The following is a 27260-nucleotide window of genomic DNA, read 5'->3' on the forward strand; positions in this document are numbered from 1 at the left end:
ACATTCCAGCTCTGAACAGAGAGAGAGAGAGAGAGAGAGAGAGAGAGAGAGAGAGAGAGAGAGAGAGAGAGAGAGAGAGAGAGAGAGAGAGAGAGAGAGAGAGAGAGAAGGCAGTCTTCCCATGATGGGGCTTTGTGTCAGACACTGCCCATCCTGAGGAAATGCTGTCAATGTCCTTTAATGTCAAGAGAGAAGCACCCTGTCTTTTTAGCCCAGTAATTAAGTCTTAGGACCAGCTCTGCAAATTAATGTAATGCTTGAGCCAAAGTGGAATAGTCAAATTCTCTTGTAGTTCCTTTTGTCTAAATTGCTTGTTCTGCCAATGCATTCCTCTTTCTGTGGTTAAGGTACTTCATTGGCAAACATTCTAGTCTGGTATGATGCAATTAAAAAGCAAGAGCAACCCTGAGTGCCTACATGTTCTATAAAAAGCCGTAGTGAGGATGGCTGTCGGTTAGGAACGATGGGAGCTGCAGTCCAGTCATCACTGGATGGCACCACATCCCCCACCTGCGCTCTATAAACATTGCTGGCCAGATTACAAATGGGGACTGGGAAACTGGAATAACTCCATTCTGAAAGGAAGAGGAGAACCCACCCACAGTCTACCCTCTTAAGCCATTAGGAGGGACTCTCTGCCTTTGGAGTGGCGGGGGGATAGGATATAAGTGGCTGGTGGCAAATACCAAGAAAAACCTAGAGGAAGACCCATGTAAAAGAGGGTGGGGCAAGTGTCAAAGTCCTGTAGACAACTGGTTCATGACCAGGGAGGGAGGGGTCATGAACCCAGCCTTCTGATTCCCAGAACCAGAGCTCTGCTATTACACAGAGTGCCAGGTTTCCAGGGACAATAATTGCCAGGTGGTGCAAAGCTACTATCCTGAATTGAATTCATACCTAGTTCCTGCTTTGAGTTTCTGGTCAAGGCATCCTAGTGACTTGGAGTTGCAGTGGTTGGAACTGATCTCCGCTTCAGGACTAGATGGAGGAATGTTCAGGTCTTTCCTAGGCTTTGCCAGTCGAGCTCGTTTGCTCTTTCAGTGTGTAGGAGAATACAGTGGTACCTTGGGTTACAGGTGCTTCAGGTTACAGATGCTTCAGGTTACAGACTTCACTAACCCAGAAATAGTACCTCAGGTTAAGAACTTTGCTTCAGGATAAGAATAGAAACCGCACAGTGGTGTGGTGGCAGCAGGTGGCCCCATTAGCTAAAGTGGTGCTTCAGGTTAAGAACAGTTTCAGGTTAAGAATGGACCGCCAGAACGAATTAAATTATTGACCCAAGGTACCACTGTATTGCTGTTTTCTTGGTAGGCTGGGTGATCTGAGCTTATGACATATTCCATCCTTGCTGTGATTTAACTTTTCTTTCACCTCTCTCGTTCTCCGGAACCAGGAGAACTGAGACTGGCAAGCACTTTTTAATTCTTCAGATGTTTAGGTGCAAGCAGATGCAATAAAAAGGTGTTAATTTCAAGGCAAACCTCATTTGAGGTTTCTAATTAATAGTACTGGCATGTTGTTTTCTTGTTCGGGGCTCCTGGAACACACCATCTGCAGCACCACTTTTATCCAAATTGTTTTTTTGAAGAATTCTCTGCTACTTAAATGCAGATCCCAAATCAAATTAGAACAGCTCGCTTTCAACACCACTTCATGAAGAAGAATGAGAATGGAACCTCTAGGTGTTCCGTAGAGTGCCTGGGCAATCCATCACTTCGCTCAGATGCAGCTACTTCTTCCTGGGTGGAAACATGACAGCAATCCCCAGGCAGCAGCAGCAACAGGGCACAGCAGGGGCTTCTGGGCCAGTGAGTGGTGAAGAATGGCTGCTGTTGCATCAAAATGAGGAGAGGGGGCTGGAGTAGAGACAGCATGTCCCCGTTCATTCATTATCCATGCTGAAATCACGACAGGATGTCAGGGGTAGTTGGCAGCGGACTACAATGACTTCAGAGGCTGCCGACAGTGCTAGAGTTTGGCCCCGACAAAGATTCCCAAATAGATGCATCTGTTGGTGCGTGGCTAGAGACGCCACATTGTTTCCTTGGTCCTGTGCCTTTAACAGCATAAAATTGCAAGGGAAGCTTTTCTTGGCATGGAGATAAAGTGAAGAATAATGCTTAGTTCACTTGTTTAATTTCTGTGGGTCAGACACAGGAGAAGAGCTGCATATAAAAGGGAAAGTGGTGATCCTGTGCTTGCCATGTTCATGGGAGAATTGGTAATTGTGTGGGGTTTTTTGTAAAACGTATGGAGGCATTTCAGGGCAGGGGGATGAACCATGACATATGAAGGAAATGGGGATTTACTTCTTAGCCCCCACTATAGTTCCAGTGAAGAATGGGGGCCCCACAGGTGTAATTTGCAATGGGAGAGAAGTTTTTGTTGTCACTGGCCTCTTTCAAGGTTCTGCAGCTCCTTGAAAGCTCTGAGAACAGGTCTCTATTATAATGGTACCTCGGGTTACATACGCTTCAGGTTACAGACTCCGCTAACCCAGAAATAGTACCTCGGGTTAAGAACTTTGCTTCAGGATAAGAACAGAAATTGTGCTCCGGCGGCACGGCGGCAGCAGGAGGCCCCATTAGCTAAAGTGGTGCTTCAGGTTAAGAACAGTTTCAGGTTAAGAATGGACCTCCGGAATGAATTAACCCAAGGTACCACTGTAGTCTGTTGCTGTTGTTTTGTTTTATTTTTTAAAATGACAAAGTAATATACTTCTCTGTACCTGAGAAGTTCTCTGAGTCCAGCCTTATTTGATTCCCAAACTGATAACCAAATTTGGCTATTCTAGGTGGTTATCAGAGATGATGCTGCTGCTTTGATACACATTATAGTCACTTAGGGCTCATCCACACCCTGGTTGAACACATGTTTGTTGTCTGTTTTTAATTTTTTGAAATGTTGGTCACATAAACTGCACACCTTCTATTAGGATCATGACTGCTTCATATTTTATTTTCCCCACACAGCAATTAATATCAGTATGACAGAGGAATGAGTGTGTGATTTTGCTGTGGCATATGAAGTGCCATTCTCCCATGAGTACACATCTCAGGAGCCGATGAGTCTCCATGAATGAGATGTTTAAGTGTGGAACTTCCCTTTGTAGTGTTCAAAGTTAAAGTGAATTGCATTCAAGAGTTTTAAGTCAAGTACCATATAGTTTAATTGATGGGTGGACCAGAGCCACATAGAGATTTTCTGCTTCCATGGAACTGCACTGACATTATTGATTCCCAGCCTAGATTATGTCCCAAAGTAGGTTATACTTCACAATATCTGAACATTATTCATCAATCATGCACACGATGCAAAAGTATATGCATAAATCCTCACATATAAAAATCTTCATTCTCCAAACATCCCTGGCAGAGATATTGCTTCTATTTCCACTTTACATATTGCAGCATGCCACCTCAATCTCTGAGCGGTGCGAGATTCCAGGGGTTCCAGATGCTTGGCCAGGGTTCAATTTCCTTCAGAATGAGGGACAGCAGAGGCTGTGGTGTCTTTATGATATATGGTGTATTTACAACCTGAGCCTAGGAGGGACAGTTTGCAGCAAGACCCCCAAGTGGCGTCTTGTTTCTCCCATAGTCACAGCCTTGGATTCAAACAGGACTTGGGCATGGTTCTGTCTCCTTGGCTTCCCAACCTACTTCTTCTAGCTCACATAACTCAACTCTGCCCTTTGTGTTTCTAACTATCAGTGAGTTGAGGGAGGGGCCCCCCATCTATTTGTTACTTTAGTGTCCCATACTTAAAGGGCCATTACCTCATCCAAAGCTAGTCTGGCTATCCCAGAAATTGAATCGGTACTGGATGCAGGAATCAGAAGGGGACTCAGGCATACAGCCTACCCTCCCAAACCCTCCCAAAGCATAACAATATGTAGCAGTAGGCCTGAGAACAGTGCAACTTTTCAGTGGCCAGATTCAATTAATGAGTTGTGCTAGTGGAAGCCCGCATAAGGATTTTTTTTCACTAGCACAACAGGGTTTGTTTGTGTCTCCTCCTCCTCCTCCTCCTGCAGGCCCCCCCAAAAAAATTTGGCTCTGCATGCATTGGGGGAGCCCAGGTGGAGGAGAGGGGAAATTGTTCTGTCTGGCAAGCTGAAATGCTCGTGCTGACAGAAAGATCTCCTTAACAGTACATTGAGTTCCTCCCTGAGAAACCTCTGGGTAAGGCCAAATCTCAGTTCATTGATCCACAACAGTTTTTATGAGATGCACTATTGTTTCATGTTAAAAATAATTTGGGGCTTCATCTTGAAAATTATTGTGGGATTGTTGTTTTTTCATACTTATGATGGTTCCTTAATTTCCCACTAAACCTCACTTCCTCCTTCCTTCCTTCCTTCCTTCCTTCCTTCCTTCCTTCCTTCCTTCCTTCCTTTTCCCTGAGAGCTAATTCCTCAGCATTTCTTCCCCTTTGTTCTTTTCTGGCACTAAATTTCAATGCACTGGAGAGTCCATTTATCATGGGAAGCTTCTCTCTGCATTAACATTTGGTGGCAAACTGTTGACTGCGGACATTTGGAGCCAAGGGTTGTCATACTATCTCAGACCATTTACCGATGAAAGCCATGGCACAGGGAGTTTCCTGCACATCCAGAAATGCTGAGAGCAAAGTATGCTGGGGGAGATGGGAGGGAGGGACAAGTGTGCCAGACTTGGGCTACTTTTTCCTATGGCTGGTTATTCTGCAAGGAAAATAAATGGAAGGCGCCTTCTTCTTTTTAAATGTGCCTCTTATGTGAAATAGGAGAGTTAAGCTTATTCGTGGTTGTTTCTGTGCTGGAGCAGCTTTTACAAAGATAAGATTATAGAATTCCTGGCATTTGGGAATAGAGATGAGAAGGCCTGAGAGAAAACCAGAAAAATGAGGATGGGGGTTGCAGAAAAATGGGGGGGGTGTCCCCACTCCATATTTTCTGGTTTCCCCCCAAACCTTCACATCTCTAAACCAGGAATGGTGAAGCTGTGGTCCTCCAGCTGGTGATAGACTCCAGTTCTCACTGGAGAATGGTCAATGGTCAAGGAAGATGGGAGATTTTGGTCCAAGAACATCTGAAAGGTCAGAGGTTCCCCATGCCTGAAGGTCTAGGCTCATGGTTCCCAACATGGGGCACACGTCCCACCAGAGAGCAATTTGATTCTTAAGGGGGGCAATTTGAAAAGGAGTTATTAACAGTGAATGGCCTTTTAGGCTTCCTCCACGTGAATAGAGTTCATTTTTTGAATAAAAAGTATTATACGTCATGGGAGGGAGGGCATCAAGTCCTATAGCCATGCCAAGAGTGTCTCAAATTCAGGCCCCACCCTTACAAGAAAAGTTAAAAAATATTCATGGTGCATGTGACGTGTGTGGACTTCTGTCCAGCATGTTATGTGCTGCAATTAATTGTGAGAAGAGTACTTTCCACCCAGAAAGCTCCCTACAGGGAATAATAGTAGGAATGACTTTGTCTAGTCTGGAGAAAAAAATGAGCAACAGGTGGACAGGCAGGCAAGTATGGGCGCTGAAATCAACTCAAGGAACAAGTTGCTCAGACTCAGGAGCCAGAGCAGAGTTTCCACCAGAAAGATGCCTACTGGCTCTCTTGTGTCACCTGACAAGAGCTGAACTAGAAGCAACATCAAACGCTGCTTTGAAACCACTCTTCACTGCCTGGTTAGGAAGGCAATTGATGCACCTTATATAAAGAGACATTTGAGACCCATGAATGAATGATACTTTATAATAGTTCAATTCCAACACATCCCTCACATTCTGTCTTTAAAAATACCTATTTTCTACCATTTGTATTTGTCACACATTGAAGTCACTGCTTTTGACAGCGAGCTGCTAAGAATACCAGATTACACTGAGAATGTATTTAGAGTTTGTGCTGTGGAGACAATGCACAAAGCAGTAAGAGATTCATCTTTTAGTAATGCCCATTTTATAAGAGGCAATAAAGATACAGCATCCGGTAAAGAGATAAACATGCTATAACTAAGCCAGAGTGGCAAAATTGGAGACAAGAGACAAAGCAGGGGGAATGGGGAATTAAATTAATGTGTGCACTTTTTTATATATATAAAAAAAGATATATAAAAAAGAGTCAACTCCCAGTCACCTCATACTGAAAATGAGCTGCCTTGGGGAAAGATATATCTTACAGGGAGTTTTTGAAGGATGATAAATACTGTAGTCAGTCTATTATAAACTGCAGTGTGAGCTGAATCTTAATCAAGACACAGAAATATAAATCTAAAAATAATAAAGGGAAAATCAATATTGATGCTCAGGAATAAAAGTACTATATTTTTGTTAGTAAACGTTTTTAAGGTCCCAGGGAAAAAATTATTTGAGAGAACCTACAGTAATTTACTTTAATTTCAATAGCTGGCAAGCTCCCAGAACGTTTGGGTGGAATTTATACCATTGCCACAAAACAAGCTTATATATAAACAAACAGCATTTATTACTTCACTGCTGGTAGCCTACCGAGACACCAGAAAAATGTGCTAGCAGACTGGGAATGCACCAATGGCAGCATTTCTGTGAACTCTACTTAATACCATGGTATCATTTGATTATTAGGAAAACACAGTACAACCTACATACAGGGACTGTATAGTTATAAATCTCTCTCTCTCTCTCTCTCTCTCTCTCTCTCTCTCTCTCTCTCTCTCTCTCACACACACACACACACACACACACACACACAATTACATTAATAATAATAATTTATTCTTTTTCCAGTAAAAGATTCTCAAAGCCACTTACAAAGATGTAAAATACAAAAATGCCATAAAAACAAACAGAGAACAATGAACCATAATCCCAGGGTCATGGGTTTGGGACTAGATGACCTGTGGCATCCCTTTCAGCTCTACGATTTTATACATAGTGCCAAAAGTGTTCCTCCACCAACAGCACAACAAGGAGGCTTTTCCACTAGGGCTACTGGGACACAGCCCTCTCAATAAGAATGTTAGGCAATTTTTAACCACCCACCCCCACCCCACCCAAAAAAATCCCACCCTCAAAGCAACATATTCTTTTCTGTCCCTCACACATTTTACACTTCCATGAACTGAAAGAGGCTTGTAGAGACATTTTTGTCAAACTCTGGTTCTCTGGCCAATCAGCTCTCTACAGATCTGTAGGTAAAGGTAAAGGGACCCCTGACCATTAGGTCCAGGCGTGACCGACTCTGGGGTTGCGGGGCTCATCTTGCTTTATTGGCTGAGGGAGCCAGCGTACAGCTTTCGGGTCATGTGGCCAGCATGACTAAGCCGCTTCTGGCAAACCAGAGCAGTGCATGGAAACGCTGTTTACCTTCCCGCCGGAGCGGTACCTTTTTATCTACTTGCACTTTGATGTGCTTTCGAACTGCTAGGTTGGCAGGAGCTGGGACCGAGCAACAGGAGCTCACCCCGTCGCGGGATTCGAACTGGCAACCTTCTGATCGGCAAGTCCTAGGCTCTGTGATTTAACCCACAGTGCCACCCGCGTCCCTACAGATCTGTAGAGAGGGGCTTAAATACAGCCACTCTTAATATTTGAAAGTCTGCTGAGAGTCCTATGGGGCGGGATCTCTTTGCCGTAGTCATACTTTTGGATTAAGTGTTCGATTTAATTTCTAAATGAGATGTATGGAGTGAAAATCATATCCGAAAATCACACTTGGTCCCTCTTATAGGAAAGCTCTTTCCCGGTTGTCTCCCTCTTCTTTCTCTGACCACTCTTCATCCTCCCACCACCAATCTCCTGAGTCTGAGTTTTCTACCCTTCAGAGTTCCCCAGCCGGTTCTTCCCACCATTCCTCTATATCCAACTGGTCCATGGCATCAGGTTTCCCCATCTTCATTCAGCTGACCAGTTTTGTTTTGAAGGGGAAATGGCTGGGACAGGATTTAAGTCTTTCCCACCACTACCACCACCTGAACAGAAATTTGCACTGAAGTGTGCTCATTGTAAAATGTGCTTATCATGACATGTAGCTTGGCCCTTGGTGTAAGATCAGGTTAAATTCCAACAAGCGTGTATGTCCCCTGCCTACATGGCCCCCCATATGCCCCCCATTAAACAATTTGAAAGGGTTGAATAGGTTCTGAAATTGAAACTCACTCTATATTGTGTTCAGTCATTTGTCTTAAAATATCACTTTTCGATAGTTATGTGACAAAAATGCAAAGAGGCATGGCAGAGACTATCTATGCCATTATCTTACTCCGATATAGCTTACGGGAGTGTAATATTCCATGAGCCTTCTTGGGCTGAAACTCTGAAGTCTGTTTCCACAGAAACACCCATAGCACATTTCACAGAAATTCTTGCGGAACAGCTAATGTGACACAACGTCCTCATTTGGAAGAAATGAAAGGAGCATTTGAGAGTGCGATAGCCAAACACTCATTTCTAAGTTAATACTTTTTGATAAAAGAGCAGCTGACAGTTAATGGAACTGGTAAAAACTCTGTGAGTAATAGACCCAATTGCCATCTGTAGTAAAATACAGCTTTTTATTTGAGCTGTGGCAATTTTGTACCAGCTGGGAATCTTGACCATTAGGCCTCATTAGAAGTATAGCCCATTTTCCAGCTAAAAAGTCCCCCCAGAAGCCAATTCTGATTTCATCTGAATTAGCACTGATCATCAGAATACTAATAGGAAAGTTCATCTCCACTTAACTAGCTTGTTCAAGTGGCTTGCAGCGGAATACAAAGTCCTCAAAATTTTCAAGAGATTATCCCTTCAAGAATGGAAGAGAAAAACAAAACAAATAGAAGACTGAACTGCAATAAGATTGGCGGCTTCTGGTGGCCCCACTGCAAGAAGGGGCTTCTAGTGGCCAGCTGCTCTACACAGCTGCTTATTCTTGCAGATGTTTGACTGGCCTCTTTTCCTATAGCTGTCCAAATCCCTCAAAGCCAAACATTTAGCACTGTGCCTGTGGAAGAAAAGGAACATGTTTCAAATAGGCATGTGAGCAGTGGGTTTTGTGGAGTGTACAGAACAATCCTAACAAGGGGCTGAGGAGAGATGCAGAAAAGCAGATTCACCGTCACGTTCAGGGCCCTTTCAGCTCAACCTGGCCAGAAGGTGGGGGGCAGGTTTGTTTGGGTGGTTTCCACTATATTCCTGCTGTGGAATCACTCCCCCTGCACACACACCTGGATCAAATGCTGTCAGCACCCTGCAACAGTCTGTTTTGGGGGCTTTCCACTGATTACTGCAAGTGGTTGTTTATTACCCACCTGCGTAAAAACAAACAAACCGGCCACGATCCTCTTTGCTTGCAGAAGGTGACAGAGAGGTGTTCCATTGCACACACCTTCAACATGAAAGGGGGGGGGGTACAGTTGCTGCCTTACTCTTAAGTATGCATCCAACATTTATCCGATGAAAATAGGGATGTCCCATTCCATAATGAAAATTTTACTATTTATATCCCACACACCTTACTGGGTTGCCCCAGCCACTCTGGGCAGTTTCCAATACATATAAAAACATAATAAAACATTAAAATAATGTTATACAGGATTGCCTTCAGATGGCTCGGGGGTCGGATATGCAGCTTTAGAATGAGCAGGGCTTTCACACTAAAGAGATTGGGGTTGTTGTTTCACATGGCCCTTTTCTTGGGCCATGTTGTGCAGCATCCCATGTTATTTGAATTTGTTTCTTAACTGATGGACTGGCAGGATGTTAATAATACTAATAATTGACAGCAAAACCCTCTACATATCTCAGCTTTAAATCCCTTTGGGTTTGCTGGGGCTAACATCCAGGCAAATGGGCAAAGAACTGCATCTTTAATTGCTTGCCAGATATAATTTACACCTTTCATAATCTTCCCTTGGAACAGCTCTAATATCCCAGTGGAGTCTTGCCCCATGATTTTAAATAGATTGGTGTCTTTTTTAAAAAGTTCAGGATATGTAGTCATCCCTCCCCCCCTCCTTGGTAGCACAAGGGGCCAAAGCTGGGAGTCATAAACCATCTTGAAAGGGGGGGGGGGATGTGGATCAGTTACTGCCAGAGTGTGGCCTTTAAATCAAGAGCTGGAGCCAGGAAGGTTCATAAAACCAGAGGCAGGATTTTTTTTTTTAGCCTTGAGAATTGAGGTACTTTAAATTCCAGCCTTCAGGTTCAGTGATCTGTTCAAGAACAAACATAACGCTTAAATAGAAGGGACCTGAAATCAGGACACATTTTCCTGCTGAGTTAACCCAGGACAGCCCTCCTAAAGTTTTGCTCATTTGTAATGACATTTTCCTGTATTTTAACAATCCAGAAAGAGAAAAGGCTTACAATCATAATGCTGCGGGAGACAGGATCTACTACAATATTCACCTTCAGATACATCAATAGGAGTAGCAAAAGTAATACATTTGAATAGAAAGTCTCAACAACATAACCTTGATTTCATTCTAATTGCCCTGTTGACCTGTTTCTCATGTATCAGGCTTTCCCAGCTTAGTACCGTAAATTGGACTACAATTCTTGTCAGCCCCAACCAGAGTGGCCATGGATCAGGAATGGTGGGAACTGTAGCCAAGAACACCTGGAGGCGATCACTTTAGAGAAGGCTGCCATGCATCTGGTCTAAGGTCTTCCCCTTGCTAAACAAATGTAGATCAAGTTCAGTCCCAGCGTTTTACCCACTACAGCTCACTGCATCCCATATGCCAGGTATGAGGAGCCTTTGGCCTTCCAGATTCAACTTCCAACCATCCCTTTGAGTGCTTTACAGCAACTCTCTCCTTCTCACTAAGAGTGTTTTGCACATTACACTTCAGCAGGCCCAGGTATGCTCAACAGGGAGCTTTAGCTGACCCTGGTTCTCTAAAGAACACTACTTTTGTTTGACACTGCTTGGGTTACCCTGCATAATGGCCTGTGTTGGGAAAGAAACAGGGATTGTGTGACCCCAACTGTTCTCTTTGATTGAGTATCTCTCTTTGCCTGGAAGCCAAAGGCAGCCCTAAAATCAACATCTCAGTCCATCCTCCATGACCCTTCTCTAGGAGACACTTGTGAGCAGGTTTACAAGGGAAGAGGGCCAATTCAGTTGTGGTACCACCACCACCTGGTCTATGGAAAGCTCTCCATAGCAAGGTCCAGCTTAAGACCTTCCTCTTAACACATTTGATGGGAAAGGATTGGTTGATACCACCACCATGCTAATTGGTTATTCTTGATTACCTTGGGGAGGTGGTATGACCATTCTTGGGGAGGTGGTATGGTTTTAGTGTATCATGGAAACTGCTGCTGTGTTTTTAATTTTTGTATATTTCAACTGCTGTAAGATGTAATAATCTATTCAACTAAAATGTAGCACTTACAGAAGCAAGCACAAGGATTCCCACTGGCACAACAGGAATCTCCACCCCCTACTCCACCTTGGGACCCCCAGATCAGATTTAGGAGGGGGAAGGAGAGGGGTGGAAGGTTTATTTGCACTGCAAAAATCCTTGTGTTGATGGAACCTTAGAGATGGCCAAATACAATCCTTATACCTACATATCAAATGTGAAGAGAAACAGGCCAGAACAATAGGATGGGTGGCAATGCAGAGGACTGTGGTTTGTTTGAAGAACTGTCAAAGAACAGGTCTCTTTTTCAAGTCTAGTTTTAGGAGAGGGGCCCATAATAAGAGAACGCAGGGGTCCAGAAACTGCCTATCAACAGTAAATTGAGCAGGCACAGAGCTCACAGTCTTCCCCATTGTGGTGAGATGTATTGAATTATTATTTAAAATATAGAACTTACACACCCACACACACCCCAGATGCACCTTTTTGGTGATGCATCCGTGGTCACCCTGGCCTGGCAAAATTCAGCATTTGATACTGCATCAGAAAAGACAAAGACAAAGTGAAAATTTCCTATTATTTTCACTGAGGTCTCATAAGCAACCTGAACACACACTTGGATCACACATTTGGAATCACAACTATGCTTTCTAAAAAAAATGCATCTGCCACATGGGAGATGGCTTGAAACATTTCTGAATGCAAGTCAGCTCCTTCTGCACCCAGGACAGCTGCGATGAACATATCAGTTGAAGGGCAAGGGCTGCAGAGTAATAGAGTTTTGAATTGCATTATTGCCCCGCCCCAACCCTTTAGATTCTACAGATAATAAGTGCAAGCCATTCAGTTGTCTTTGTCCTCTTTGTTCCTGAGAACAAAATGGACCCCCTGCTCTGCCTTCAGTAATGTAGGACTGGAGAAAGGAGAAGAGTAGCCTGCAGCTTCTGCTCCTGGGTGTAAGATGGACTCCATTATTACTAATAATTTAGCACACAACACAATCCACAAAGTGCTTTGCAATTGCTCAGCACTTTCCCCGTCAAAGCTGCTCTCTGAAGTAGCCAATTACTGGCCCTGCTTCCACAAATGGAGGAGCGAAAAACTGAGAGGTAGCTATTTGCCCAGGGAAACAATAGTTGAGTTGTTGTGGTTTCTTTAAAATCCTTATTTCCATAGTGTGAGGCTGGCATTTTAGACACCGGACCACACTGGCTCCTTATACTTACTCTGACGATAACAAGCACAACTTCAAGCCCATCCACCTCCATCCACACCACTGCACTAACCTTTCCCTGGTGTTGTATGTGATTTATGCAGGACCCCATTCTGTCCACAAGCATAAGACTCTGATTTTAATGAGGTGCTCTATAGAAAGGAGATGGCCAGCCTTTCAGCATTCGAGCCGATTTACCTTTGGGAGTTGTGCAGGTGGTGCTTTTCAGGTCCCTACAGCTTTGCATCAAAGTTCCCTCATCTGCACAATGGTTAATGGTACAGGGACCCTAAAGTTTACAGTCTGGCCATCCTTCCTATAGAGGATGAGTCTTCTTCCTGGTGGCCTAAGCATTTCTAATGCAAAAAGGCTCATGCAACAGAAGTCTTTCCCTTTAATGATTGACTCGTTCAGCCCATTCTTTAAGCCAAAGGAACTGCATAGCATGCATGTAGCAAAAGCAACATACTGAAATGCTTTGGTGATTTAGAACGATGGAGAGGCAGAAAAGTCTTTCCAGCAGGAAAGCTGCAGGCAGAACTGAGATTGGGAAGAAATTAGATTCAGATTGCACATAAAAGCAAACCTACCTAATTCGCCCTTTCTGGAATGGTACCAGAACCAAAACACAGTCATTCTTTGAAATTCACATTTCTCCAAAGGGTTGAAAATGTGAGTCCTATTTCTGGACTGGTAAAGAATGGAGTTGTTAAGCACTTGATTGAATTTTTAAGAAAACCCTACAGCTCACATATGCATTGCTGAATAGGCTCCATCCCATCATTTCAGAATGACTGACAGTGCAGCTCTATGTGCGTCTACTCAGAACTAAGTCCATTTGAGTCCAGTGGGACTCCTAGAGCTGAAGCCTTAATTATACAAATTAACAATTATCTTATTCTCCCCTTCCCAGAGTTGCGGCCATCATAGAGCAGCAGCTAGCTGTTGTTATCTGAGATTACATGAGTTAAAAAAAAATGGTTGGTTTCTTGACAGCTAGAACATCTTCTTTGTGGAGATTGCTCAGTCATTACATTTGCCAAGATCGGTGTGCTATTTATTCAAAGATTAGATCTACTCTGGCAACACTGAAATGCAGAGCAGAAATGTCACCTGGCTGCTCTTTAATTATGAAGGAAGCATCCACACCCTATTCGCCTACTGAGATGTTGTTAAGTTCTCAAAGTATTCTTTTGTGCTGTTTAAACACTAAAAAGGCCTGTGCCACCTGAAAAGACCAACAAATATATTGCAGCATGAGTTTTGTCAGCCAAGGACACTTTAGCAGAGGCAATAATAATACTTCTCTTTTTGTAAGGGAAGCCAAGAGACCGAGTAATGCAAGGGACAGCAGAAGGAGGTGAACTGAGCACGAATGAATGCAAGACCTAGCAAAACCATAAGATCGTGTTTATTGTGACCCACTCCCAGCCGGTTGTGCTTGTAAGCCCCTGAAGAGGCCAATTGTGTGCTGTACAAAGCCAACCAAGAACTCTAAACCTACTAAAGGACATCTTGGATATAATACAAGCTCTAGAAATCTCCATCTCCCACTCTGCTCTTTGGTGCTTTTCTTTTTTAAATCTGGATCTATTTTCAGGTGGAATGAAGGAGATTTGGTAGTCTTTTTATTCATTTTTCGGCATTTTGCCTTAAGCAAGACTCCCAACTCCCAATAACCTTTGGAATGAATCAAGGACAGGCTGTTTGCTCAGGTTTCCAGTGAGATACTAGTGTGACTGCTTTCTTCCCTGGGAGGTGTAAGAATCTGAATGTCATCATTGTACGAGAACAGGGATTGGGAACCTCAGGCCACAGGGGCCAAATGCAGCTTTCTGGGCCTCTCTGTCTGATCGTTGGTACTCTCCTCATCCTATACCCCCTACCCAGCCCCACACCCTCTCCTGAGGCCACATCCTTGATGGGCCCTCCTTTGCCCCCTCCCCGAGTGCTTTTGCCTGGCTGGAGTATGTCCTTGAACTCAGATAATGCTTCATGCTTGCCTGACTGTTGGAACTAACCTACTGTACAAAGCTAACATTGACACCAATCACTCCACCTACTTTTTGCCTCTGGCCTTGCCCACTACTGGCATGTGTGACCCCCGAAAGGTTGCCCAGATAGCAATGTGACCCACAGCCTGATAAATGTTTCCATATCCCTGCAGTAGAATGAGGTAGTGGAAGCTAAGCTGGCCCCTTCTTTATAGCAATGGATCTTTGCCAATTGATTATACCAGTAGTGGATCTGTCCAAGCTTCCTGCATGGAGATGCCTTTTGATACTGCCGCAAATGGTTGTGGGTTGTTGTTTTTTGGCAGTTTAAAAACTTGGCAGGTGTAATTTCACTCCTTAGTTTATATTCCTAAAATGACTAAGAATCTCTTGGCAAGGTAATGTCCTTGGAAGTTAAAGTAAGGTTGGTGGTTTTTAATTACAAAAATGATAATGCAAGAGCTTCAGTTCCCAGACAGAAGAGATGCCTACACTAGTTGTCTTTTATAGCTGAGTTTATATACATGGCATCTGTAATGCACATCCGACCTGCTGAACCTACGCTGTAAGAAAAAGCTTCAATTTCAGAGAGAGTCCACTCTCCTTAACCTTTTTTGGGGGATGGGGGTGGTGCAAGTGGGGCCATTTCATACATTACAGAGGCAAACAGGGGTTTTAGTTATTTAAATATCATCATCATCACCACTGATTTATTAATTGCTTTCTAAACAATCTCAAATGGATTTACTTTGAATATAATTGAAAACCATTAAAAACACCCAAAAAACAACTGTATTTAAAACAAAACCCTACCAAGTGGACACTCATGGGAAAGACCCACCGGGAAAACCTATAGGAACAAAAATGTCTCCACATGTTTCTGGAAAGGGCAGATAGTGGGTGCCTGTCATAATTTGACAGGAATCCTATTTCATAGATCAGGGGCAGCCACACTGAAAGCTCTGCTCTAAGTTACTGTGCAGCAAGCTTCTGAGATCTCTGGTACATGCAAGAGAAACCTTCGCACGGACCACAGCAATCTACTGGGTGTATAAGGGCCTTCAATAAAGCCCCGTCAAGGGAGCTTCAAAGATGATAACACATCACACAACAGCCCTTATAGAAGATCAGATCAGATTCCAGAAAGGGGGCACGTGTGTGTGTGTGTGTGTGTGTGTGTGTGTGTGTGTGTGTTTCAGTCTTTGCCTTTGGCACAGTTCTGCTGTTCCCTCAGTTTAAGGCTCTTGTTGCAAATGTTTTGAGGAAGTGCTGTGGGAGTTTTTGTCCATCATTCTCTCCCATGACATCCCTCTGGCTGCCAGAATGGCTGTCTTTGGCGATTGGCACTGCAATTTCAAAGCACTGTTGTTTTGGGACAGAGGGACCTCTTCCTTCTTTCTGACAAGTCTGGATGCCTGACAAGAATGAATCAAAGTTTATATCTCTTTTTCACTTATTCTTCAGGTACCATCCAGCAGTTGGCTTGATGGAAAGAATCCAGGCGATTGCTCAGAACGTCTCGGACATTGCAATGAAGGTGGATCAGATTCTTCGCAACAGCCTCCTAAATGGAAAATGTAAGAAAACCAGCAGGCTCACCAAAAAGGATGATCTGAAATGATCTGTAACATCTGCTTATATATTTTTATCGAAATGTTACTGGGTACCATATTGTATGCACACGCTCACATACACGTGTACAAGTTATAGTTTGTTTCACTTAGACCAGGGGGAATTAGCAATCTGGCAAGAAACCAGGGCTTAGAATCGAGGAATATTTGATTTATTACAAGAGAGAGAAATATTGCTCGCTATGCAGGCCATTACATTCAATTGGACTAGCAATGTGTGGGTTAAATGAAAGGAGAGGATAGCTAGGACAACAGGGTAAAGGTAAAGGTAAAGGGACCCCTGACCATTAGGTCCAGTCGTAGCTGACTCTGGGGTTGCAGCACTCATCTCGCTCTATAGGCCGAGGGAGCTGGCATACAGCTTCTGGGTCATGTGGCCAGCATGACTAAGCTGCTTCTGGTGAACCAGAGCAGCGTACAGAAACACTGTTTACCTTCCCACCGGAGCGGTACCTATTTATCTACTTGCACTTTGATGTGCTTTCGAACTGTTAGGTTGGCAGGAGCAGGGACGAGCAACAGGAGCTCACCCCATTGCAGGGATTCGAACTGCCGACCTTCTGATCGGCAAGTCCTAGGCTCTGTGGTTTAACCCACACCAAATCCAGTCAAGGAAAGAGCAATAGAAGTCAAGCAGACATGCAGTGAAGTTAGCCAGTTTGGAGCTGGAGGTTAGAATCAAACAGGGTTGGCTGGGAGCAGCCTGGCTCTTGGCAGAATGAGGGCAATAGAAATATAGAAGTAAGAGCTGGAAAAGAAAAATAGAGTGTGGATGGTGTATGAGAAGAGAGGGAGGGAGAGAAAAAAGTTTCTTCTGTGGGAGATGCTTGTGGAACTACTTGGGTGGTCAGTTGCGGGAAGCGGGGGGCAAGCAGAGCAGTACAAGGTTTCCCCAAGTAGAGGCTGCATGTTCCTTTAGGTCCCTAACTAAACATATGGCATAATTGCAGAAATGGAAATGAGGTGTGGGACACTGGGAAGGAGGTGATAGGAATAGGAGTGAAGCTGATGTAGGGATGGGGCAAGCTGGAGTGGAACAGTCTAGTCCAAGCATACGCAAACCCTGCCCTCCAGATGTTTTGGGACTAAAACTCCCATCATCCATGACCATTGGTCCTGTTAGCTAGGGGTGATGGGAGTTGCGGTCCCAAAACATCTGGAGGGCCGAATTTGCCTATGCCTGCTGTAGTCGATGAAAAGACCCACAAGGACTAGAAGAAGCTGAAGGACTGGAAATGCAAATTCTTACAGGTTCTGAAAGAGTTTATCTAGAACAAAGGGGCAGGGAACTGATCTAGAGAAGAGTACTTAGAGAAAATCCAAAAGTTTGTATCAGTTGGATTCAAGCCTTCTACTGCAAGGAGTGAAGGCAAAGGTATGTGGAGTGCAAATGGAGTAGTGGGTTTAGATACCTGCTGGAGGATCCTGAGTTATGCCAATGCATGCTAATGCTTCTCCTGGTGTATTTAGGCATGCAGCGTCCTTTATTACGGCAGCCCTACTGTCCAACCAGTAAGCTGTGGCTCTTTGCACAATGCAATTGCATGTCAATGAAAGAAGCCAAAACGAAATCAAGCCCAACTGGAAAGTACAAAACATCAATTTGGGATGAACAAAATGCGAACAAATGCAGAGCTTGAAGTTATGCAAACACTTAATCCATAAAATACATCGTATAACTACGCAGATTAAAAGCAACAAACTATAAACCACTCCAAAATAAATCCGCACAATAATCAGCTACATACCTGCCAGGTGGGGGATTATCAAGAGGACAAGAAGGATGGTTCCACTGAGCCATCTGGCAGCAAAATGAATAATCACTCAACACTGGAAAGTCTGCCCTTCTCCAGGCACAGAAAATGGGGTGAAAGACCACCTGTAACTAGCAGCCCATGGGAAACTTCTACTCTGTGAACTAGATAAAAAGCCAAGCTTCCCAGGGATTTGGAGTGTATTTTTGGAACTCTTCCCTGAGTAATACCCACAACTGGAAGCAGTGGGAGGCATGTTGCAGTGATGGAAACTTCCATAACTTAATAGATCTTAATCTGTGACAAGAGCAGACACTTATTTATCCCAACCCTTATCTTCTTATCTGAGCATGCAATCATGAGTACCATATAACATGCTAACTCACTGAATGTCAGAGATGAAAATGCTGTAGCTGGGGGAAAAAAAAGAGGAATAAGATTGGAGGAAGGGAAGCTGGGAGAACGGAGGGCGAGTTGTACCTCGGGTTAAGTACTTAATTTGTTCTGGAGGTCCATTCTGAACCTGAAACTGTTCTTAACTGAAGCACCACTTTAGCTAATGGGGCGTCCTGCTGCTGCCGCACCTCCAGAGCACGATTTCTGTTCTCATCCTGAAGCAAAGTTCTTAACCTGAAGTACTATTTCTGGGTTAGTGGAGTCTGTAACCTGAAGCGTATGTAACCTGAGGTACCACTGTACTGTTCTATTGCAATAATGTGAAAACCCCAATGAACTATGGATAACAAATGCAATTCTCTCTCTCCTTCTCTCTCTCTCTCTCTCTCTCTCTCTCTCTCTCTCTCTCTCCCACACACACACACACACACACCCCAGCATATAAAACAAACAACCACTGATGGCCTTTTTAGCGTAATCAGTATGAGTAACTTCCTTCATAACATGTATTCATGTATAACCGATAACCATATGCATTTGACTGTTTCTCTCTTCCTCAGTGGTCTATTGTAATTTTAATAGTACCAATAACTCTTCCGTAACCCCTGGGGTACATATAAGTGTAAACCAAACCTTTCAGTCATACTCCTTGTTAGCCTTTAGGTGAATTTTTGTTTGCGGTGCTATCTTTTTTGCAGAGGAAATTGGCATGTGGGCATATAAATAAGCCTCTTAATGTGTGGTCTGCTTTGCCCTGGTAAAGAATACTAGACAGTATTCAGTATTAAGTGGAGACACCACTGACTGCTTAGTGATCCACGGTATTTGGCAAATTGGCCTGAAAAGCACGATGACATTTCTTTCAAAACAAATGTGCAGGATGTGAATTGGGACTAAAGATAGATACCTTTATCCTTGGGACATCACAGGAAGCCAGCTGTGCAGATTGCACAGGCTGGCCTCATCCACTGCTGTTCTCAATCAGCTGTATGGATGTGAAACATGACATGTGTCTGTACCATAGGGATCAGAGGCAGCCCAGTGGATTCAGGGCAATTTGCACATGACCTCAGAATCTTTTCCTTTCATCCTCAGCCTGCTTCTAACATCCTTTATTCCGATATGTCTGAAATTGAGAACAGAAATGCACAAAGCCATTTGGCTCCACCCTGGAAAACGTTGGGCAGGACTGAAGTTGAAATTCTGTCCATCAAATCTGTCATTTCTGTGAGTAGGGCTCCTTCTAGAATGGGAGCTTTGTACACACTTTAAAGGACATTTGAAACATATTCTTTCCCTTCAAAGAATTCCTGTCACGATAGATAGATGATAGATGATAGATAGATGATAGATAGATGATAGATAGATAGATAGATAGATGATAGATAGATGATAGATAGATAGATAGATATAGATATAGATAGATATAGATATAGATAGATAGATAGATAGATAGATAGATAGATAGATAGATGGTAGATGATAGATAGATAGATAGATAGATAGATAGATAGATAGATAGATGATGATAGATAGATAGATGATGATAGATGATAGATAGATGGATAGATGATGATAGATGATAGATAGATAGATGATGATAGATGATAGATAAATAGATAGATATAGATAGATGATAGATAGATAGATATAGATGATAGATAGATAGATAGATAGATAGATAGATAGATAGATGATAGATAGATAGATAGATAGATAGATAGATAGATAGATGATAGATGATAGATGATAGATGATAGATGATAGATGATAGATGATAGATGATATAGATATAGATATATGTTTTATTAAGGTTTTTCGTGTCACAAAGCAAACAGATAAACAGAGAGCGGTACATATATTGTCTCCACTTTCAATTATGCTAGACAATAGAATAAAAGAACAATACCCACCATCCCTCTCTCCCCTCTCCCCCCTAACTGCAAGATGTCTATGACAAAAGTGCCTCTCACCAAACATAAACGATCTTGTCATTGTAGTTACACCCTCACAGAGTTATGGTTCCCCAAAACTCTATGGCTTAATCTACAGTGCCTAGAGTTCTTTGAGGGGGGCTACATGTGCTTTAAAGTTATAGTATGTATGCAGCCTCAGAAGGTTTGTCAGTCTCTGATTGATTGCCCTTGATATATGCTACATCTGGCAAAAGGTTCCTTCACAGATGAAGAGGCATTGTCTGGTTCTGCTCTGATCCTAACAGGAAGCTAGGGAGCATAACATGGTCAGAAAAGGGTGAAATATCCCCTCCCCCTCTCCATTGCCCCTCACCTCGTCTAAACAGGTTAGCTGATCTTGTGTCAAAATTTACATGGCCCAGTCCTCTGCTTGAAAGGCTGTCAAAGTGAGGCTTTATAGTTATTTGTTTGTGGTGTTTCAGAGACGCCAGCTTCTCCAGCTTATTGCAACGTCCAGACATCACATACACGATGTTGTGAGGAGCCAGTGGGTGGACCCGAACACCCTCTGAAAATTGAGGGTGCCCGGCTCCCTCAAAAATTACATTGGGGAAACTGCCTTGGCCCCTAAGAGTCAGCGCCTATGTGGTGTTTGTGCCTCAGCATTTAACCAAGAAAAAAGCAGTAGAAAGTCCCTTCCCACAGGCTCACATTCTAAGACATGGAACATGAGGAATGGGAGGAAGGAGGGGAAAGCAATCTCCAGCACAAGTTCTGCCCAGTTCAGTCCTGTTTAAAGAAGGGAGAACAGGGGCCTCGAAATTGCCCATCAACAGTTAATACTTTTGGTAGCACGCAGGTCACCTGGCGTGCTAAATTTTCACAAAGACATATACAATTAGCATATGCAAATGTAATGCAAACCTCTATCCCTTTTGTCTTCTTTTCTTGGTGGTGCGTTTCCTCTTTTCTGGCAATGCCGAAATGACCAGCCTAAAATGGGTCATTGGGCTTCACGCACAGGCAGTGTTTTGAGACTTGGTATCTTCATTACATTTGTAGGTAATTGTTTGAGACGTGGTATTTGTTGTGTTTTCCAAATGCACAAGCAAAGTGCACCTGACCATTCCTGCTGTAGAAAGCAAGCACCCTCAGATACCGTGTTTGTCACATGCAGGGCTGGGAGGGTTAGGTTTCTGCCCATGTCCCTGTCTTGGTTGCATTCTCTCTAGCAGCTTTCTCTAAAAGTGCTCCCGGCCATTTATTTTCCCCTCATACATCATAAGATAAACAACCGATGGCATCGTTCCACTGCTGCCCCTCTCCTGCACTACAAGAAGTGAGCTGTACCTCTCCTCATCTTTCTTCCTACCACATCGTTAAAAACAGGTGAAACTGATTCATTGGGATTGGCACATTGAGTTCTCTTAGGCAGCTTAGGGAAGGAGTTGGGGAGGGTGTGGGGAGAGAGAAGAACTCTTTAATGCTGGCCTCACATGACTCTTTGGGGAAGGAAGAGTTAATGTCTGCAAAGCACTTGGTGAGCTGAGCACACCATACATCATTAGCAGGAAAGCTAACAGTCAGAGAACTGCAACGCTGGTACCTAAGTCAGCAGCAGTAGCAGCACACTGCAGGGAAGAAATGTGTTCCTATGGCAGCGCACATCCATTGTGGGGGCGCTTGTCTGCACTTCCCACTTCAACACCCCTTCTTGGCATGTGACACAACTAACACCCACCCCCTTTTCCAGTGGGTTAATATGCTAAGAAGAGGATTACTGAGGAAATCACTTTAATCATGCAACAATGATGTGTTTGTTTCCTACTAATCCACCAAAGAAAATAATCCCCAACAGACACCATTAAAAATGCTTGCCTTGAATCTCACGAGGACCCGCAAACCTCTCCTTTGAAAGCTTGATTTATCCACCTTTTTTGTGTTTCCTGTCTTCCCCATTGCTCACAACTCTCCCCTTTCTCCTGCTGCAGGATGGGTTTTGAAGCAAACTTTAATGATGCTATGATTTTACCTAGGGGCAAAGATTCCCATGGAGTCTGCCATTCTTGTTTGCCATGGCTGGCTTTTAAAAATTACCGCATTTTTCGCCCTATAGGACGCACCGGCCCATAGGACTCACCTAATTTTTTTTTGGGGGGGGGAAATAAAGGGGAAAAAATATTTTTCCCCCAGGCACGGGGCTGGGGCGGGGGAAGCCCGAGCTTCCCCCGACCCCAGCCCCCAGAACAGGCAGCTCTCCGCAAGCCTGGGTGTGCTGCACCTCCCAGCTGTCCCCCGAGCTTGCGGGGCTGGTGGCGGGGAGAAGCACACTTCTCCCCGCCGCCAGCCTTCAAACCAGGTCAGGGGATAGCGAGAAGGCGCGCTGCACCTCCCAGCTGTCCCCCGAGCTTGCAGGCTGACAGCGTGGAGAAGTGGGCTTCTCCCCGCCGCCAGCCTCCAAACCAGGTCCGGGAACAGCGGGATGGCGCGCTGCATTCTCCCCATAGGATGCACACACATTTCCCCTTCATTTTTGGAGGGGAAAAAGTGCGTCCTATAGGGCGAAAAATACAGTAAATAAATTGGAAGCTGACGCAGAAGTGGGCAATTGTCGTAGAATGGCTACAGAGCTCCATTATTAGCCTATGGGTTGTCAAGCCAGAGGACTGGTCACAGTCGCAAGCTGGGCCCTACACCAGAGCTTCATTTGCACACACACACACACGGAACTAGCACGGGAGGCAAGTTAAAAATGGGTGCTCACTTTTTAAACATTTACACTACTAAAATGCCAAGTTCTTTAAGTGGTCTCTGTGAAGTCCCATGGCACGGCCACCCTGACTGCCGCCTGAGAGACGTCACTGAAAATGTCTCTTCCTTTCTTGGTCCTTTAGGAGCGTTGCTATTTCCTCTCCCCTTAGTTTTGTCCAGTGCCTAGTTTAGCATTAGGTTTTCTCTATTAACAATGTGTCTTACCTTCATTTACATCAGCAGCAGGGAGCTGGTGGCCCCCCAGATGTTGGATTGCAGCTCCTATCAGCTCCTATCAGCCCCTGTCATAACGGCCAACCATCAGGAATGCTGGGAGTTGTACTCCAACAACATCTGGCCGGAAGCACCAGCTTCCCCATTCCTGTTCAACTTCTTGGACAGTCACTTGGTTTATTTCCGTTCAGCCTACAAATGAAACCTGTACCTTTTAAAAATGTATTCATGGCCTTAGACTCAGTAATATACTGCCTGGAATTCCAGCTGTGTCACTTTCTTTTTATATAGATATACTAGCAATTCTGATTGCATTTACTGAATGCAAGAAGTATTTTGGGGTGGGGTGTTAAAAAGAAAATCTGGTGTTTTTAATGATTAAATGGTTCAACTTGCAGTGCTTTGAATGTTTTACAAATACTGTCTGATGATGCACTTGTAGCTCACACTGTTACCCCCAGGACTCCTTCTTTTGAAAGATTTTTGTAAGTGGGGGCAACTTTTGCTCTGAGGCTGCCTGCCCCACCTTCTTACCGATATCTTTGGACTGTAGGGCGGCCGCTTGTTTTAAGCTGTGCCCCCCGCTAGTCCTCTCAGCTGCTTTGTAGCCACTTCTGCTGCTCTGTGTGTCATATCAAAGGCATGCTCAAGAACTAAACCAATCTCTCGTGCAAACCTGGATCTCTGCCCACCTGATCTCAATGCCACACACTACGCAGTTTTTAGTGATTCACTCAGCTCCCCAAATGCACAACTTTGTGCCAACAGCTTGAAAGCAATCGCTATTTCATCCACTATCTGTGCTTTCTCATTCGTTCCGAGTTCTAATAAAGAATCTGCACCTTTCATGTTTAATATTTCTTCTGAGTGTGCTTCAGATTCAATATTTCAAATCCAGACATGGCCATTTATTATTTGCATTGTCATCAAACTGAAAAGTATTAAATACCTCTCTTGCTTATTCACCTGCCTTATGAATAAATAGTGTTGGATAAAATCTCTCACCTATTTCAACTGACCCATTTGCAATGCAAATGTACAACTCAAATCCTTGTCTGCATCTTCTTGAGTTGTCGCAGCATTTCCTTCCCACAGCATAATTCTTAGAGATTTTCTAAGCTGTTGCTGCCATTCCAGTGGTGGTGGCAGCAGGCAATGCATTTTTTGGAGTCCAGATTGGCTGCCCCAGTGGATCCTGCCTCCCAAGGCCGTTGCCTTACCTTGCCTTATGGGTGGGTCAGCCCTGTAGATAAAATAAAAATGTTTTACCTCCTCCTGACACTGTGTAATATTTGCTGCTGAACATTCTGTAGGATGATGCAATAGGAAGCTGAACATGGACAACACCCATGTTGAAAATGAAGCTTTCGCCTTCCTGGATCAAAGACTAAATCTTTTGAAATTGCAAATGGATTTCATTATGATGATTAATGTGGCAGATACAAGAGCATTTTATGACCGGTTGTCTCACTGTGCTCTCCTGCTGTGACCCTAAAGTATTAAATATTGACTCTCTTGTTCATCTTTCTTTGTCCAGCTGTGGCTCAATGTGCCAAATGGCTTTTTCTGCCACCTCTCTCCCTGACACCCAAAGAGGTCCAAGGGAGTCAATAAAATATTGCCTGTTCCTGTTCTAATATCAATGTTTAATGTTTGTCTTTAATCTGCAGCTATGGTTCCTAATGAAGAATTGGGGTACCAAAGGACTTTGTTTAACTTTAAGGGCATGAATAATTGCATAGGCTTCTGCAATTTGTTCTTGAAAACAAATGGAACATGTTATAAATAGTTTATAGCACCCTCACTGGCCAGCTCCTTTTAGCTTTCCCCATGTATGAATAATGGATTATTATCCCAAACTGGGCTTGGCCAGTGCTACAGATTAAGTGCCTAGGCAGTAGCAGCTCCCCTTTTTTTTTTAAACTCCAGGTCATCTGGTTCCAGGTGACCAGGCAGCAACAACAAAGGAAGGAACAGCAGAACCAGGAGGCTCCAGGGCTGGCACCAGGGGTCAGCATCGTTGGACAACTGTTAAAGCCCAACCCTGACTCAGGGTCCCTCTGCCAACCCCTGGAGCCTCCTGGTTCTGCTGTTCCTTCCTTTGTTGTTGCTGCCTGTTCACTTGGTCCATTCACTGGTCTGTACACCACCGATACAATGGTCTCTAGACATCGATAGGGATGTTGTGGATATACAGCCTGAAGATGAATAATGGCCTTCTGGTTCCTGGGGGTTAAAACACGAGTAAGCAAGTTTTTACTCAAACTGTTGGGCATGATGTTTGGGTGTTTATTTCAAAGACAGAACTCCATGCTTTACTTCTGAGTTTCTCTGAAAGGGCTTTGTGCCTGTAGGTGTTGCTGTTGTTTGTCTCATTAGATGGCTCTGCACTTGACTGATTGCCTGCACAATTTTCTGCTGCAATTTGAAAATGTCTATATTTTGAAGGGCTTTCATGTGCTCCTTTAGAGTCACGCACATGCCTCATTAGGCACAATTTTGGGGGGGGGGGCACTGACTGGAGGCAAAATGCTGGCCAACCATTAGCATGCGCTGTAATCTGAGAAGAAATGTATATATATACAATAGAGCCACGCCAAGAAACACTTTTTAAAAAAACTTCCATTTTGCTTTCATTATCATAGGAAATTGAAGTCTAGCATATATACATTTTTTCCCCAAACTGCCCCCTTCCAATGTCATCATTCCTTGGTTAGGTTCTGAACAATGGATAGAAGCATGCAAAAGCTGCTTCCAACTTCCAACAATGAGGCTTTGAGTGTGATTTAGTCCGCAGGGCCCAGTGTCTTAACCTGTTCTTAATGGCCTCCTGGGTAGGGTTCCTTTATATACTCCATGTAAGTCTTCCCATGAACACACAGTCACCTGGGCTGAAGGAAGGTCTTACACATGGGATGTATCTAATGCTAGTTCTACTCAGAGGAGACCCATTGAAATGAACGGACATGACTAACATGAGTCTATTAATTTCACTGGGTCTGCTCTGAGTAGGAGTTAGTTGGATACAGCCCTCAGTAATGGGGGAACTATTAAACTCAGGGGTTGTCTAGTGTCCTTGATCTCAGGACAAGACAATTTCCCCATACCTGTGTCCCATGAGCTGTCTGGGGCAGGGTAAAAGCTACCCTCTGGGGAAAGGACTTTAATTAGATTTATGTGGTGTTAATGTGCAGGAAAGTGATTATTACACACACAAAATTAATACCCTGCCCATCTGGCTGGGTTTCCATAGCCACTCTGGGCGGCTTCCAACACATAAAAGCATAATAAAACACCAAACATTAATAGTAACAATCTGATCCAATATAAAAGCCACAATAACTAAAATAGACAACTTATATCAAACAAAGCAACATTCAACAATACATCAGTATCTAATAGTAAACAGTAAAATTAAACATCAACAAATAATAATTAAACAGTTCACACTTATCAACCACAATAAAGAATTACCAATCTACAATCAATAAAAATAACAGCAAATAACAATGCATAAAATACCACAAAACATACAAAACCATGTAAAAGGATCAAATTGAGAAACAGACATACAACTTATAAAACTATTTTTATAAAATATCCCTGAACTTCCCTTCCCAACTGCTTAGTTGTGGTTATTGTTGTTATTGTTGCAGTATATATGAGAGGGCTAGATGAGGCTCATCAATCTGGGAACATAGCCCTTCTAGGAAACGGAAAACTCTGCAGCTAAACACCTGCTGCCTTGCGGCTATAATGGTTTGTGAGAATGGCTTTGGGAGTAAACTTTGAGAGAAAATCTGTACCTATTGTCTTGTGGGACATGTTTGGGAGAAGAAAAGGCTAAGGAGTAAACCCTACGCAAATCTGGAGTGGAGACCCTAAAATGGTTGGATGGTGCCTTGTATGCTTCCTTCCAGCAACTCCTGCAGCCAAGCTGATGCCCAATGTATTGCTCTGCTTTCCTTTGGAGCACATCAGTGAGGCTAAGGCAGGAAGTCTGGTTGTGTGGGCAGCTCAGGACCTTCATGCACACTGTCCAGGCTTGCACTC

At 43.7% G+C, this 27260-nt stretch overlaps 1 protein-coding gene across 1 annotated transcript in view; it reads left to right on the plus strand.

The window, feature by feature from the left end:
* Window positions 1–27260, plus strand: part of MGAT5B (alpha-1,6-mannosylglycoprotein 6-beta-N-acetylglucosaminyltransferase B) — a 167518-nt gene that overhangs the window by 69230 nt on the left and 71028 nt on the right. Inside the window, exon 4 of the mRNA XM_083725826.1 lies at window positions 15990–16102. Coding sequence (XP_083581952.1) covers window positions 15990–16102 — 113 coding nt within the window. The remainder of the gene's footprint in view (window positions 1–15989; window positions 16103–27260) is intronic.

This window comes from Podarcis gaigeae, assembly GCF_964106915.1.
Source record: "Podarcis gaigeae genome assembly, chromosome: 2".
NCBI lineage: Eukaryota > Metazoa > Chordata > Lepidosauria > Squamata > Lacertidae > Podarcis > Podarcis gaigeae.